The 14,465-nt window shown below is 43.1% G+C and overlaps 1 protein-coding gene across 1 annotated transcript in view; it reads left to right on the forward strand.

The window, feature by feature from the left end:
* The window catches only part of tnrc6c2 (trinucleotide repeat containing adaptor 6C2), a 42,130-nt gene that overhangs the window by 20,979 nt on the left and 6,686 nt on the right, over window positions 1-14,465 (forward strand). The window contains exons 5-21 of the mRNA XM_086082452.1: window positions 4,284-6,719; window positions 7,349-7,531; window positions 7,851-8,017; window positions 8,110-8,187; window positions 8,314-8,371; window positions 8,447-8,589; window positions 8,733-8,879; window positions 9,537-9,680; window positions 9,876-9,995; window positions 10,147-10,230; window positions 10,482-10,770; window positions 11,959-12,123; window positions 12,205-12,396; window positions 12,474-12,623; window positions 12,934-13,149; window positions 13,749-13,822; window positions 14,323-14,462. Of these exons, the coding sequence (XP_085938578.1) occupies window positions 4,284-6,719; window positions 7,349-7,531; window positions 7,851-8,017; window positions 8,110-8,187; window positions 8,314-8,371; window positions 8,447-8,589; window positions 8,733-8,879; window positions 9,537-9,680; window positions 9,876-9,995; window positions 10,147-10,230; window positions 10,482-10,770; window positions 11,959-12,123; window positions 12,205-12,396; window positions 12,474-12,623; window positions 12,934-13,149; window positions 13,749-13,822; window positions 14,323-14,462 (4,786 nt within the window). The remainder of the gene's footprint in view (window positions 1-4,283; window positions 6,720-7,348; window positions 7,532-7,850; window positions 8,018-8,109; window positions 8,188-8,313; window positions 8,372-8,446; window positions 8,590-8,732; window positions 8,880-9,536; window positions 9,681-9,875; window positions 9,996-10,146; window positions 10,231-10,481; window positions 10,771-11,958; window positions 12,124-12,204; window positions 12,397-12,473; window positions 12,624-12,933; window positions 13,150-13,748; window positions 13,823-14,322; window positions 14,463-14,465) is intronic.

Below are 14,465 nucleotides of genomic sequence, written 5' to 3' on the forward strand. Positions count from 1 at the left end.
ACATTGATGTTGTGTGTGTGCAGCTGTAGGAAAACTAGCCTGACCTAGTTGTGTCGCCTCAGATCTGTGTCTGCCTTGCAGGCCAGCTGACACATACGTACACACACGAACACACGGCTCAATTTATATAAAGCTATCGTGTAGATTTCCTATTTTCCAGATACACAATGAAAAAGGCCAACATGGAGTATGTGTGGATATTCCAACAGTCTATTCAAACACAACACAGAAACTTTAAAGGTTGTAAGGGAAGCCCCTTATAGATTCAAGGGAATTCCTACCCCCGAACAACCCTTGTACCAAAGACTCAGCGCCCCCACCCTTTGGCCACTCCTATATGCTAGTCCAGCTGACTGGGGATCATTAAGTAGTCCAGGCCAGACTGGCTTTCCCAGTAGCAGGTGCTGAAGTGGGGGTCTTTTAAGACGTGTGGGAACTTCAGCCCAACAGCTGTTTTGTGGTAGCCCAGACAGTGCATGTAGCCATAAGGCGCTTTATGGACCCTTGGCTCTATTGTTTAGGCAGCTTATGTTAGAGTGAGGATATATCTGGTTAAAATAAGCCTTTCTGTAATGTGGAAATTCCAGACAATTTTAAATAAACTGTTCAGCCAGTCTACGCATCCATCCATCCACCCATCTACTGTAGTTATTCTTTATCGCTTGTGTTCATTAGGGCCGCGGGCGTGTGAGCCTATTCCACCTTACTTCAGGCATGGGGTGAGGTACACCCTGGACTAGGAGGAAGCAGGAGAAAACCTACACAAGCATGGAGAGAACATGCAAAGTTAACACAGGAAGGCCAGAACCTAGATTCAAAACCCCAAATCTCAGAACTAATAGGCGGAAATGCTAACCACTAGTTTGCACATCCTTTTTCCAAAAATGCACACTTAATCCTTAAATCTGTTATTCTAACATCTTTAAAAAGCCACAAGCACAGTAAACATTGTTGCCATACATTGTAAAGAATTTGACAAATTGAAATGTTTAAATAGTATGCTTTTCTTATTCTTTTTTTTTAATGTACACATCACAACAACACAAATAACCGCAAAAGTACTTGGTCCCAAAGAAGCCCTGGTGGTGTTTATTGCCTCTCTCGCACTCAGAGGCACATAAGTGAAGCCCTTGGTGGCTTCATTAATCCAGCCGCCATCAGTGAAACCGGAGAAGTCACCCTTGCTCTGGGCTTTTTTCCCCCTTCCTTGCCCAGCAGAGGTAAACAGACATGAATGATGGGTTTTATATCATCGTATGACTCTTTCCCCCGCCACTGCTTCAGAAAAAAAACAAGCGTATGCCTCTTTTGGTCCAAGTGGGCTCTAAGCGCCCCTCAAAGACTAATGGATCAGACCTATTAGATTACAAAAGACAACTAAATGTCCACTCTACTCCTTCTACACACCACACTTACTGATATAACCTATGTTTTCCTCTATACATGCTTACAATGACTAGAGAAGAGTTGTGCCGCCTTTGTTTTTCCTTTATGCTGTTATGCTACCAACCCTCCCCCTCTGGACGTTCTTGCCGCACCACCCAACTCTCCCCATCACTGTCACCCCTCTTTCCATTTCATTTGAGAGACATTTAATTCTTGGCTACCTGCCCATTTTTATGCCGACAGCTTGTTTTACCAGAATTAATCTCTTGCTTAGTTCTTAGTCTCTTGATGGTGGCTGCCATTCTGATTACAGTGTGCGCATTTATAGTCATTGCGTGTTACTGTTGTAATGCGGCAACAATCCTCTACTTATTTGAGCACTTTTAGTGATCACTAACTAAGCTTTGGTGCAGATTGTTAGTAGAGAACAGGCACGGAGGTGCATGCACAGACTTGCACATTCATGCATGCAAACAGGCAGCTTTGTTTCCAGTTGGGAGCATGAGCAGAAATAAAATGGGCACCATTGTTTAGATTTTTTTCCACCTTTTTTTTTTTATTCATAATCAGTGAATGGCCTTTTAGCTGGATTGAGAATGAAACAACAGTGCATTACTGCCACATTACTTGCATATTATGGATGGAAGTAATTTAACACTCTGCAAGACTTTTTGATTGAAATATCCTAAGAGGGAGTTGCAGGAAATTCATTTGGTGACTTGAGGTGAAATAAAAAGGGGCTGCTATATATATTATCCTACAGCCTTATAACCCCATTTATTTAAATGTATATTGTTTGGCACAATAGAGTAAAATGTAATATTATGCTAACAAATATAATCATCTAGACATCAATAACATTATTTGGCGCTATGAGTGTTCCATCACAGTCCCATCACTGTGTTGTTGTACCTGTCCTCGGGTACTATGCAGTGGGAAAACTTTGTTCTTTGCATTATATTGTATGTGATAGGAGTAATAAAAATGTCATCCTTACGCATTATGATCACTTTGTGTAACACATTTTAGAAGCCTTCAAGAAAGAAAATATGTAAACGAGATTACAAAATACACAGAGAATGTTTAGGAGTGAACTTAACCAACACTCTCCTGAGGCAGGATCGTTAGTGTATCGGCTGTGTTTCAGGACTAATGAAATATGCTGCTCTAAAGATAGTGTTGACAGATCAAAGACAGTAGGAAGTAGTAACGTCAGTAGCTATTAATGATGCTGTCTTTTTATGTAAGACTTATAAGCCTTTTGGTTGGTAATTGAAAAGACCATCTGTGTGGTTATGTCTGGTTGCTTTCTGTCCAGTCTGATTGAGAAGCAGCCTGCTAAGCATATACTCAGTAATTGACGTTGATTTGCACATGTTGGTTACTTTTGTGGTCTGTTTCCTTAAACGCTTATGCTTTCCTATCAAAATAAACATGGTGTTTTTAGGCAGAGAAACCCCTTTGGCTCACAAAGTCATACGTTTACTAATGTAATGACGGATTGCATTTGCTGTAATGTCAGGATTTCTTATTTCCTTTGTGCAACTGATTGCGTGCTAACATTAGGGAATATACATGCACCATCAGCCTGATGACCTTGTGTGATAAAGCTGCCTGAGAAATAAAGATAAATGTTTGCAGGCGAAAAATGCATTCCCAGCCGCTCTGTTGTGTGTTGTACTGTAGTTTAAAGGCACACAAACAAATAAAATAAAAGTTGATGTCTTTGGTTTGGCATTAGATTGGTTTAACAGTTTGATATAGCATTTGTAAACGGTCATAATTAGGCACTGTTTATTTAATAATGCATATTCCTTTTTCTCTCTTCATGGTGGAATTCCCTCTTCATATGTTTGGTTGGCCTGTGTGTTGGTTAGATTAATGATAGGAATTTGTATTGCTTGAAGATCCCATGAGCCATCGGCTCTGGCTGGCTAGTAGCTTAGGTGTATGCATGCTGGATCAATAGCTTTTCTTTCTCTCTACCTCTTGAATTAACAAGATCATTGATTACCTGTCTCTGACTGATTAATTTCCCTCTTATAGCACTGATTCCATCAATTAGTAGTCCCCTCAGTTGATAGCGTGCCATTGGGGCAAATTACATTTCTTGTATGCAGCAGAATATAAGTAATGATAAATTAAATAATTGTGTGTTTAGTTTTTGTTAGTTTTTAGACTGTGTGTATATAGACTGTAGCTAGTGGATAAACACCTATACTTGCTGTTATATGCTGAGGGTGAGATATACATTTGCAGACACTTGGGAAAAGTGTTTCCTTTTAGTGTGTTGGTGGTGGAGTAGGTGTGTTGAGTGTGATGGATGAGAAGCCAGCTTGGTTTCATTCCGATAAATGAGCACCGTTCCACTTGGGCTTTCCTTTAGTGCCCCAGCTAACAAAACCACGATGGAGACAGATGCACCTCTACTGTGCTGGGTGTTAGAGGAGGGAGAAAAATTAACGGGTTAAGAAAAGTGGTAGGGGACAGAAAGTAAGATTAAAGGCATAGACAGAGAGAGATGGCCACAATATAACAACAGATTAGGGCAGCTCAAGAGTTAGTAAAGAATATGTTTTAAAAAGTGGAATAGGAGGCAAGAAGGAAAAAGAGGAAATATGTTTTGGTGAACTGACTGTGTTAGGGCAACAATGTATGCATGACAGGTGAAGTGACACAAAATATATCTTGACTACATCGACATTGTGCTCAACATTATGGTAATAATTTTATCACCCCAAATCTTTAAATTACTATAAATTGCTTTAAACTCAGAAAATGAATGGGGCTTTCCCTGCTTCTTTCACTTTTTGTGTTGTTCCATTCTCTTACTTTATCATTTTATTCACTCAACCCCGCTTTTAAAGTATTTCCACGTTTGTTTCCTTTCTCTTTAGACATATCCCCCAAGAGTGGCTCTGCTGCCCATATTTTCCAGTGGGGATCATCCTTGCATGCAGACAGCAGTTCTGGTGCCAACAGCTGGAACAAAGAAAATATTTACGGAAGTAACACTGAAGCTTGGCCCTCAATTAGCCGCAGCAGTGACCCCGGTCAACCTGCAAAACCAGAATGCCCCTTGGGCTCAGCTAACTTCAGCACAGACATCAGCACTGTCACTACCGTCAGTAGTACTTTTCTGAGTATGGCCACAGGTGCCACAGGCCAGCCGGCCCACTACACACCTCTCAAATCTAACAATAACATGATGACAGGACCTGGGTCAGCCAACACATTGTCCAGTAATAGAGGTTGGGGCTCAGATGCCAAACAAGATGGAATGAATGGTGGGCGAATAGGAACGCCCAATCACTGGGGCTCACCCGGTTTTAACTTGAATCTCAATCCCAGTGCCAACCCCTCTGCGTGGCCTGTTCTCAGTCATGAGGGTGGTGGCATTATTGGCCCGAATGGGGTCTCCGCCTCATCTCACCCACCAGGAAGTGGAAATGGAAACGTAGGAAATAGTACTCTTGGAGGTGGAAGCACAAACACTTGTGGCGGAGGTTGGGTTAGCATGGTTGGTGCTAATGAAAATGAACAGCAGCGCCCTTCGACTAACACAAGCTTGTCCTTCAATATGGAAACTAACCTTAACACTGATGGACCAAACCACACCAAGCAACAAGCTCAGGAGCCCATGAGCCCTATACATGGGTTAACTGGCTGGGGAGGTCAGTCGCCTACTGAATCATCCCAGCTCAATGGAGACACAACAGGCAGCTCTGTATGGGGTAGTGGTGAAACCAAGGCAACTGACTCACCCAAGGACTCTGGCTGGGATGCAGCTCCCCCCGCAGGCCTATCTGCTTGGGGTCGCCAAGGTAGTAGTGGTGGTGGGAGTAATGGAAGTGGTGGCTGGGGCGACTGGGGGAAATCCTCAGGAGGTGGAGATGCAACGAAAGGCTGGGACTCTGTTGATTCTGTCATTTCAGGTTCAGGTCAAGAGCAACAACTTGGCTCATGGGGTAAGCAGCCTGGAACTGCCCCAGCAAGTGACGGTAGTGGGGACAGCAGAGATGGCCATTCTCACAACAGAGATAGGTCCTCAAGCATGGATTATACCCCTGTGTTACCCCGACAGGACTTGGACCCTCGGGTGCTGAGTAACACGGGTTGGGGACAGACTCCCATCCGACAGCACACAGTGTGGGAGATGGAAGAAGCAAACTCTGATGATGGGAAAAGTAACAGCAGCTCAGACACATTTGAAAGTTCTAGTTCCAATGGTGGATCTGTGTGCACCAACGGAGGCACCATCAACCCCAACATTGGTACCAATCTGAGGCCTGGATCTGATGGAAAACATGAAAGCGAAGGATCATCAGGCTGGGGAGTCCCTATACCTCAGCCAGTTGAAACTGTATCTGGATGGGGTGATCCCCCACATTCACATAAAGAAGCCTCTAATGGAACCACCGGTGGCTGGAGAGACCCCTTGCCTACCAACGGACCTAAAAATGTAGGCATGACATCTTGGGGGTCTGAGGACAAGTCTCCTAGCTGGGACAGCGACATGACAAAAAGACAGTCCACTAATTGGGGGGAGGGCCCACCTAACTCCCGTGGTTGGGGAAATAGTAATGGGGGTGCCAACAGTTCTAGCACGAGGGACTGGGGAGAACCAGAGCGCAAGAACAATGGGTCCCCCAGCAGCATGTGGGAAGGAGAAGGAGGAAATGGAGGTAATGGGGGATGGAAGGAAAATCCTAGAGGAGGAATTAGAGGAAGTGGTAAGCTTACTTCTTCTGTAAATAGCGGCACTTGGGGAGAAACCTCCCGTGCCAGTGGCCCAGTGCAGGGCACCTGGGGCTCCTCCAAGCCCACTGACAGCAGTGGCAGCAGCACTGGTAGTGGAGGAGGGGGGAACATTGGTTCTTGGGGAGGTCCTGGTTCTGTCAAACAGAACACCTGGAGCAATGTCAGCAAACAGGACCAAGGCTTGGAATCAACAGGTTGGGAGGAGCCCTCCCCGCCATCTATCCGCAGGAAGATGGAGATTGATGATGGAACATCCACCTGGGGGGATCCTGGCACAAACAGCAAGACTGTCAATATGTGGGATCGCAATAATCCTAATAATAATCCAGGAAACGGTGGCCCTCCCCCCATTAAGAATGGTGGCATGATCACACACAACAATAACAATCACTCTGTTGGCCCTGGCAACAACAATCACCACCACGGCCATCCAGTGCACCACCATCCTCACCATGGCAACGCACCGAGCCATCTCCAACATCAACATCATGGAAGCAACTATGGGCCACCCAACAGTTGTGTCCCACACCCAGGTGCAGGCCCCCAGAGTCGACCTCCTCTTGCTAACCCAGGTAAAACAATTGGACTGCATTGTTTGACTTCATAACATGGTCTTTTATGTATGGTCTCAATATTTTTAGATGAGTTAAAAGATGGTTTAATTAATAAATCAGATGAAGTACAACATCTATTTCAGTCATTATCAGATGGTGTGACTAAATTACTATTAAAGCCATTATCGACAAGGATAGTTAGGTATTTCAAGCATTATTTCTTCAAATAATTCATTTGTGGTGATTAAGAGGTTAGTCTTCTGGGTATTGAGGCATCTTAATGACCATACATGCATAATTACACAGTTCAAATGTGTCTTATTGAGGACAAAGACCACATATATACGCATAAAAGACATGTCAATGCTTTTACTACAGAACTGTAACCTGTCTTTTTGATTGAGTGACACCATTGCCCCCCACTGTTAATCAGTTAGACTGCATTTATAAATGTTAAAGTACAAGTATAGAATTAGTATTCCTTCGACTAGGTGGCATCGGAAATAGTAACTTTAATTGCAGGGACAATAAAACTGTTCTCAGTTAGCAATTAGCATTATTGATTGTAATGGCATTTGAGGCCACTGTGCAATATGAATTACCCTCTTACCTCTTATGAATTACCTACCTATACTCTTGTTTTCCAGGCTGGGGAGAGTTTCCCAGTGTTCAGCCGAAATCAGAGCCTGCTTGGGGAGAGCCTGCAGCTCCGACATCAGCTGTGGACAACGGCACCTCTGCTTGGGGCAAACCGTCAGGGGGTGTCCATGAGCCCTCCGGACCTTATGGGAGGGCCAACGGACCCTCCTGTGCTGCACCCTGCAAGCCTGGTAAATGGCAGCTTTTGTCTACGTTGGTGGTCACTAAAGTTTTAGGGGTCTAATCCTTAGGAGGCTTTAGTGCGATTTTAAAAATCTGAAGCAATCAAAAGCAATTCCACACCTTGGAAGGTTTTTGAGAACAAGTGCAAAGTGCGTTATGGTGTGAACTCAAAAGCAAGTTGTAGAAATGAAAACAGCGCCATCAAGTGTCCAAATTCAAAACTACATGTGCTGATTTGACTTCAATGACATTTACATTAGATTATTTTGTATAGAATTCTGACTTTTTCCATCTTAGATATGAACCCACCCTTGTTTGTTTCACCAGGTCCCAAACCTATGCAAGACAGCTGGGGGAGTGCAGGAGAGGAAATGGGCATGTCTACAGGTCAGTGGGACACTGAGGACGGGGACATGTGGAGCAGCCCCACCTCGCAGGAGAACAGCTCCTCCTGCAATTCTTGGGGCAATGGATCCAAGAAGGGCCCGAGCAAGGTAACATTTCTATACATTTTATATACATGTCTGCATGTGTACACACATTGATCATGTAATTATTTGAATATATTTGACTTGTGCGTCCACAGGGGAAGATGATTAACAAACCAGATGAGACCTGGATTATGAACCGTCTCATCAAACAGCTCACAGACATGGGTTTTCCGGTATGAGACATTTATTCTTCAAATAGACTGACATACAAATACACTGACAAACATAATTATAAGGCTTCTTTAAGACTAAAGTTTTTATTTATTATTTGAGGGACTGATGTAATCACTGTGTTGTAGAGAGATCCTGCTGAGGAGGCATTGAAGAGCAACAACATGAATCTTGACCAGGCCATGAGTGAGTTCACTTTTTGTGTGAGTGATGTACCTTTGTACGCATATTCCAAATATTGTTAACATTTTCCCCTCTCAGGCGCTCTGCTGGAGAAGAAGACTGACCTGGACAAGCGTAGTATGGGCATTTCTGATTACAGCAACGGTCTGAACAAGCCACTGGTGTGTCGACCATCCATGCTCTCTAAAGATTCCTCTGATCGCAACGCCTACCTTGACAAGGTATTAAGTCACCTGGACGGCCTTCATAGCTTTGAAAAATGTCTCTTACAAATTAGAAGTTTTCTTAATTTGTACGCGTAATTACAAATTCCTTATATTCAGTCTTTGCTTACTCTCATCACCGCTTTATCTCTCTGCTCCAGGATAGCGTTCTTTCCGACAATGCCCCCCCATCACCATTTATGCCTTCCCCCAGCCTGAAGCTCCCCCTGGCCAACAGTAGCCTTCCTGGGCAGGGTCTGGGACCAGGCAACTCGGGGCTGGCCATGCAAAACTTGAACAACAGACAGGTATTTTTTAAGATATTTAAAAGTCGCTGCATTGTCAAGAGGCAGTATAACCATACGCTCCATTATTTTCATATGCTCCAGTTTATTGTTTGCTTCTTTTGAATGACCTTGCCTCAAGTGCTTAGCGTCACTGCCAGAAAATGCCCTTAAAGACCAAAGAAAAGTGCTATTTGGAATGTGGAAGTACTCGAGCTGCCTTTTCACAGCTCAGAATTTCTTTGGCCTTCAAACAAATATTGTATGTAGTTGCTAAAAACAATAATTGGATAGATAGCTGCTTGTTGCTAAATATATGCACTGCGGCACACTCGAACGTTTAAGTGTGCTATGCCAATTGTTCTGTTATTAGCCATCCAGTTCAAGGCTGTGCAATTAGGTCTTTTTCTGCATTAGTGACAATCATGGCTTAGGGGTATTGTGTTTCTAGATTTCTATCTTTTGCCATTGCCTGTCCCGTTCTCATGTGATGTCTATTGAGGATTTCCTTAAATTGTGTCTACTTCAAAGATGACTTTAACAGTTAGTCAAGGTTACAATGAATGTCTATCAATTTGGTGGACTGATGGTTACTCACACAATTGCTAATGTGCCTGGCAATTTGAATAAAAAATGACAAATTTATTTAAGAAAAAAACTTTGTTTTTGTTTTTGTTGTAGATACCCAGTGGAATGTTTGGCAGCAGTGGAGCAGCACAAAGCCGGGCCATGCAGCAGCTGCAGCCTCCTCAGCCACCAGTGCCATCTCTGAATTCCTCCATGCCTAGTCTACGTGCTCAAGTGCCTCAGTTTCTCTCCCCTCAGGTACATGAATACACATGCACCTTAAAGATTCTGCCATCAAGCCATGCATTATTTACCTCCTTGTGTAAGACTTCCTGCTTGTGCATTTCAGTATGAAGTAAATGTCTGTTCTTTGCTGCTTGAAAATGCTTTTTGTTTACTCGTGAATCATAACTCACCTGTCATTACTCCACTCTACGTCTCCGCCTCTTGCAGGTCCAAGCACAGCTCTTGCAGTTTGCAGCAAAAAACATTGGTCTGAACCCTGCACTTTTAACCTCGCCAATAAACCCTCAACAAATGACCCTGTTGTACCAACTTCAGCAACTGCAAATGGTGAGTCTGACTCCGATTGGTAGATTGACATTTTTGTAATTACATTTCTGATTTGCTCATGTAGAATTAACAATCAACATAACAATTGTTTGCTTTTATGTATTTTCTGTGGCTGTACTGTAATGTACTTTTGCTTCCCTTTTTTTTCCAGGCATACCAGCGTTTACAAATCCAACAGCAGATGATGCAGGCGCAACGTAACGTTTCTGGTCCCATTCGACAACAAGAGCAGCAAGTGAGTCAACAGTCACAATGTTGCACCCACTCACAAAATCCTGTGATGTAACTCATTTCTGGAGCATATGACTGCATGACCTGCGATTGATTCAATACTGTAACAACATGTGTGGATAACGTATCATTGTTACGTCAGTAGTTGCTCAATTGTTGTTTGCGTCTGTGATTGTTTCTATTTAGTTGTAATACTACAGAAGTATCTCTGTCTCTTCCGTCCCTTTTTACACTGCTCTGTCTGCCCACTCCTAGGTCGCACGCACAATCACCAACATGCAGCAGCAGATCCAGCAGCACCAGCGTCAGCTCTACCAGGCGCTGTTGATGAAGCAGCAGCAGCAGCAGCTTCCCTCTCATTCCGCCTCCTCTTCCTCCTCCCAAGCTGGTCTGCATGCCCCCGGTGGCCCCACCGGAGGCCCCGGATCTGCAAAATCAACCCTGGACCCTTTCACAGGCCCACATCATGCTCCTGGCCTGGCCGACGCACTGCACACCAAAGAGCCGCTGTCTTCACCCAACGCCTACAGCACCTACCCTCTTTGTGAGTCTCTAACAGAGAGCAATTAAGATTTATATTGCTTCAGTCACTGTCGATGTAGCAACGTCCTTAGTAACCATGGTAACAGCAAGTCGACGTTTGTTACCACAGCTGTGGCAAGTTGTGGCTCTCCCTGCCAATAAAATAGAACATTAAATGGAGATAATTACTGCGGGTGACGGAGTTGTTGCACCTGCAATTGCCTCAGCTGCAGCAGCCAATTCAAAACAATCCACATTTAGCTGGCCTAGTTCTGTAAATAGTAGCTAGTGGAGTTTATTGGCTTAGCAGGACTTTTTGTAGGTATTTGTTAGGAGAGTAGGCCAACTTTATGATAAATATACTTTTATTTAATGGGTCAATTTCTCTTAAAACACCATAATAAATGTCAGCCGTATAGATTATTTGTCTGCTCAGCAAGCAATGAATGTTATTGGTGTCTAGTGTGGCATCAGTAAACATAATTACAGCCACTCAGTAGTAGCACTACTTTTTTTCTGAGGCAAAACAAAGTTTAATTGGATGACACACACAATAACGCAATAACTTGAGGCAAGGAGTCACTATTTGTGAAAATACAATATGATGTATTCATTATTTATATACAGTATAATACGCTACAGTATATATACAGTGGCTGAATAGTATCCACCGTAATTTGGATATTGCATCAGTTAATGTTTCAGGCTTTTACAGTAACTGTGGCCAGGGGCACCTATGTGACTGTGTTCACTGACGCTAGCCCAAACGGGTCAGTACAAATTGCATAATTAAATGGGATAAAATCAACATGTTTTTGCTTTTTATTTATATTTACTATTCAATGTTTTTAGTTTTTTCCTCTTAAATTGATCATTCATCATGAATCTTTTAACACACTATGCACATTTTTTTTGCACAAGTTAAATACTTCAATTAAAAATATTTTGAACAAGATATAAAGCCCAGAAAATGTTAAATATTGAGTTTGATTTTATACTGCAAAAAAAAAAAAAAAAAACTACATAGAAATAATATTTTCTTAGTCTTGGATAATACAGTATAAAAATGCTAAATATGAAGTATTATACTGTATCATGAATATATCTACAGGGCCAGTGCCAATTGTAGCAGGGCCACCACAACATGGCCACACAAAAAGGCTTAATGTTTGTGAAAACAGGTTTTTCAATTCTTGTATCCTCTGTGCAGCTGGACTGAATCCAAACATGAATGTAAACTGCATCGAGGTTGGGGGTCTGTCCCTGAAGGAGCCCCCTCAGCCCCAGTCCCGCCTGTCCCAGTGGACGCACTCCAACTCCATGGACAGCCTCGGTGGCAACACCTCAAACCTGGAGAACAACCTCAACAAGCACGGTGAGTCAAGCATTCCTAGCTTAGACCCAAAACAATAATAAGATGGATTTAAGTGATTATGTGTGTTACTCCATATGCTAGGTGCCATATCTGCTGCCTCTAACTTGGGCCCCCCTGGAAAGCCCTCACAGCTAGAGGATTCCTATAGCCCATACAATCTGATGTCCGGCTCGGACTCCCCCGCCAGCTCCTTGGTACCCCCAGACAGCTGGGGCCAAGGCAAGAACCCCAATGAAAAGATCACCAATGGGAACAACATTAACTGGCCCCCAGGTGAGGACAAAGGCAAATGAATAGCAGCGTGCTTTGTCACAATATTTGTTACGATGTGCTTTATTTTGCATCCGCAGAATTCTGCCCAGGTGTGCCATGGAAGGGCCTCCAGAACATTGACCCTGAGAATGACCCCAATATGACCCCTGGTAGCGTCCCCAGCGGTCCCACCATCAACACAAACATCCATGACGTCAACAGATACCTTCTGCGTGACAGGAACGGAGGTACAGACAAACACAGGTCGTCCTGTAGGTTCAACCCTGGTTGTGGCTTCAACAACAAAATTCTTCTCACTTCGCCAAACAACCGTCTGCACCTCTTTAATGTCAACCACAAAAGGGAACAGCTCACCTCATATGTCAGTTAGTAGTTTCTGTGTGATTTTTTGTTTTTTTTTAGGAATTCACAAATAATTCAAGAGGTGCTGCTTAATTCAAGTAATGCTTAAAAACAGCGTAGAAAACACTACTAAAAGGTTATTATCTAACATGATAACTCATCTTTTTGATTCATTACTCTTTTATTTTGTTAAAGGCAAACTGTCTGATGTGAAGTCTACCTGGTCCACGGGGTCCATAACCCAGAACCAAGCCTCCCTGACCCACGAGCTATGGAAAGTCCCTCAAGGCCCGCGCGGCTCCGCAGCCCCATCCCGGCCCCCACCAGGCCTCACCAACACCAAACCTTCTTCTACCTGGGGGGGCAACTCACTGGGCCTAGCCCAAGGCTGGAGTGGCTCTTACTCCTCTGGTGAGTAAAAATAGTAATTAAAAAAAAATATATATATATATATTGCTGTATGCAAACTATACAAATGAAGAGCATGGTAAGAGTCAAAACAATCCTACTAAAGAACATTAATGCAACGAAATAGTATAATGAACACAGTAAATAGTATTCCCTTTACAAATCATAATGCCAAACTGTACTACTACTATTACTGCTTGTTTTCCCAACATAATCTCCTGTACATGATCACTTGACTAGAAAGTAGAAACATTTCATGAAATGCTAGGCAGACTTAGTCAAAGAGCAGAGATCACATCTGCTCTCTATCGATGGCTTATCTTGTTGAACACACCCCGCTGAACTGACATCCTGAGGTTTACCAGCTCCCAAAGAGGCCTCCTATCAACATTGTTTCTCTAAACTTACTTGTGACCTTTAGAAACAATGTTGGGGTGCGGGGGTGGGGGTGGTAGGCAACAAATTCATAGGAAATTTTATATTTTTATATATTTTTTTTTCATCAGGTATTTGCTATTTTTATGAATATTTAAAGCATTCTTTTTTTTTTTCATTTTTATAAAATGTCAGTTGGAAATCTCTTTTCATCTGTATTTTAACAGAGGGAACCACCTGGAGTACAGACAGCTCCAACAGGACCAGCAGCTGGCTGGTGCTGAGAAATCTCACACCTCAAGTAAGTGGGTCGATTGACCTTTTATTTGAAGTGGTTTAACTTGAGTTAGTGGCAGGATTAAGTATCTTAAACTTAACTCAAAATGGATGCAAAATGGATTTTGAGTATTTATGTGTTTCAGTGCCCCAAAAAGGGGGTGGGGTGGGGGGGTATTATGCAGGGGGGTTAATAAGAACACAGTGTTTAGACGTTTACCAGTTTAGGCAGTAACCTAGGGTTTGTCAAAAAATAATAATAAAATAGAATCACTGATTTATAGCACATTTCCCGCACATTGTAACTCAATGTGCTTCTATTGAAATATTTATTGTGTAATTATTAATGATTATTGTTGAATTTTTATTCATTAATATTATTCACTCTGATAATAAAGTACAGCAGCAAATCGGGGGGGCGTATTATACTCAAATACAAATGAATACATTTCACTTTATCTACTGTATGTGCAGTACAAACCTCTTCTAACTGCCATGAATCTGCATATTCCGCTGGCTCTACAGATTGACGGTTCGACCCTGCGGACCCTGTGCATGCAGCACGGCCCATTGATCACATTCCACCTCAACCTGACCCAGGGGAACGCCCTGGTGCGCTACAGCTCCAAGGATGAGGCCGCCAAGGCCCAGAAGTCTCTGCACATGTG

Source organism: Leptonotus elevatus, chromosome 8 (genome assembly GCF_054856555.1).
Source record: "Leptonotus elevatus isolate MCC_2025b chromosome 8, RoL_Lele_1.0, whole genome shotgun sequence".
Taxonomy (NCBI): Eukaryota; Metazoa; Chordata; class Actinopteri; order Syngnathiformes; family Syngnathidae; genus Leptonotus; species Leptonotus elevatus.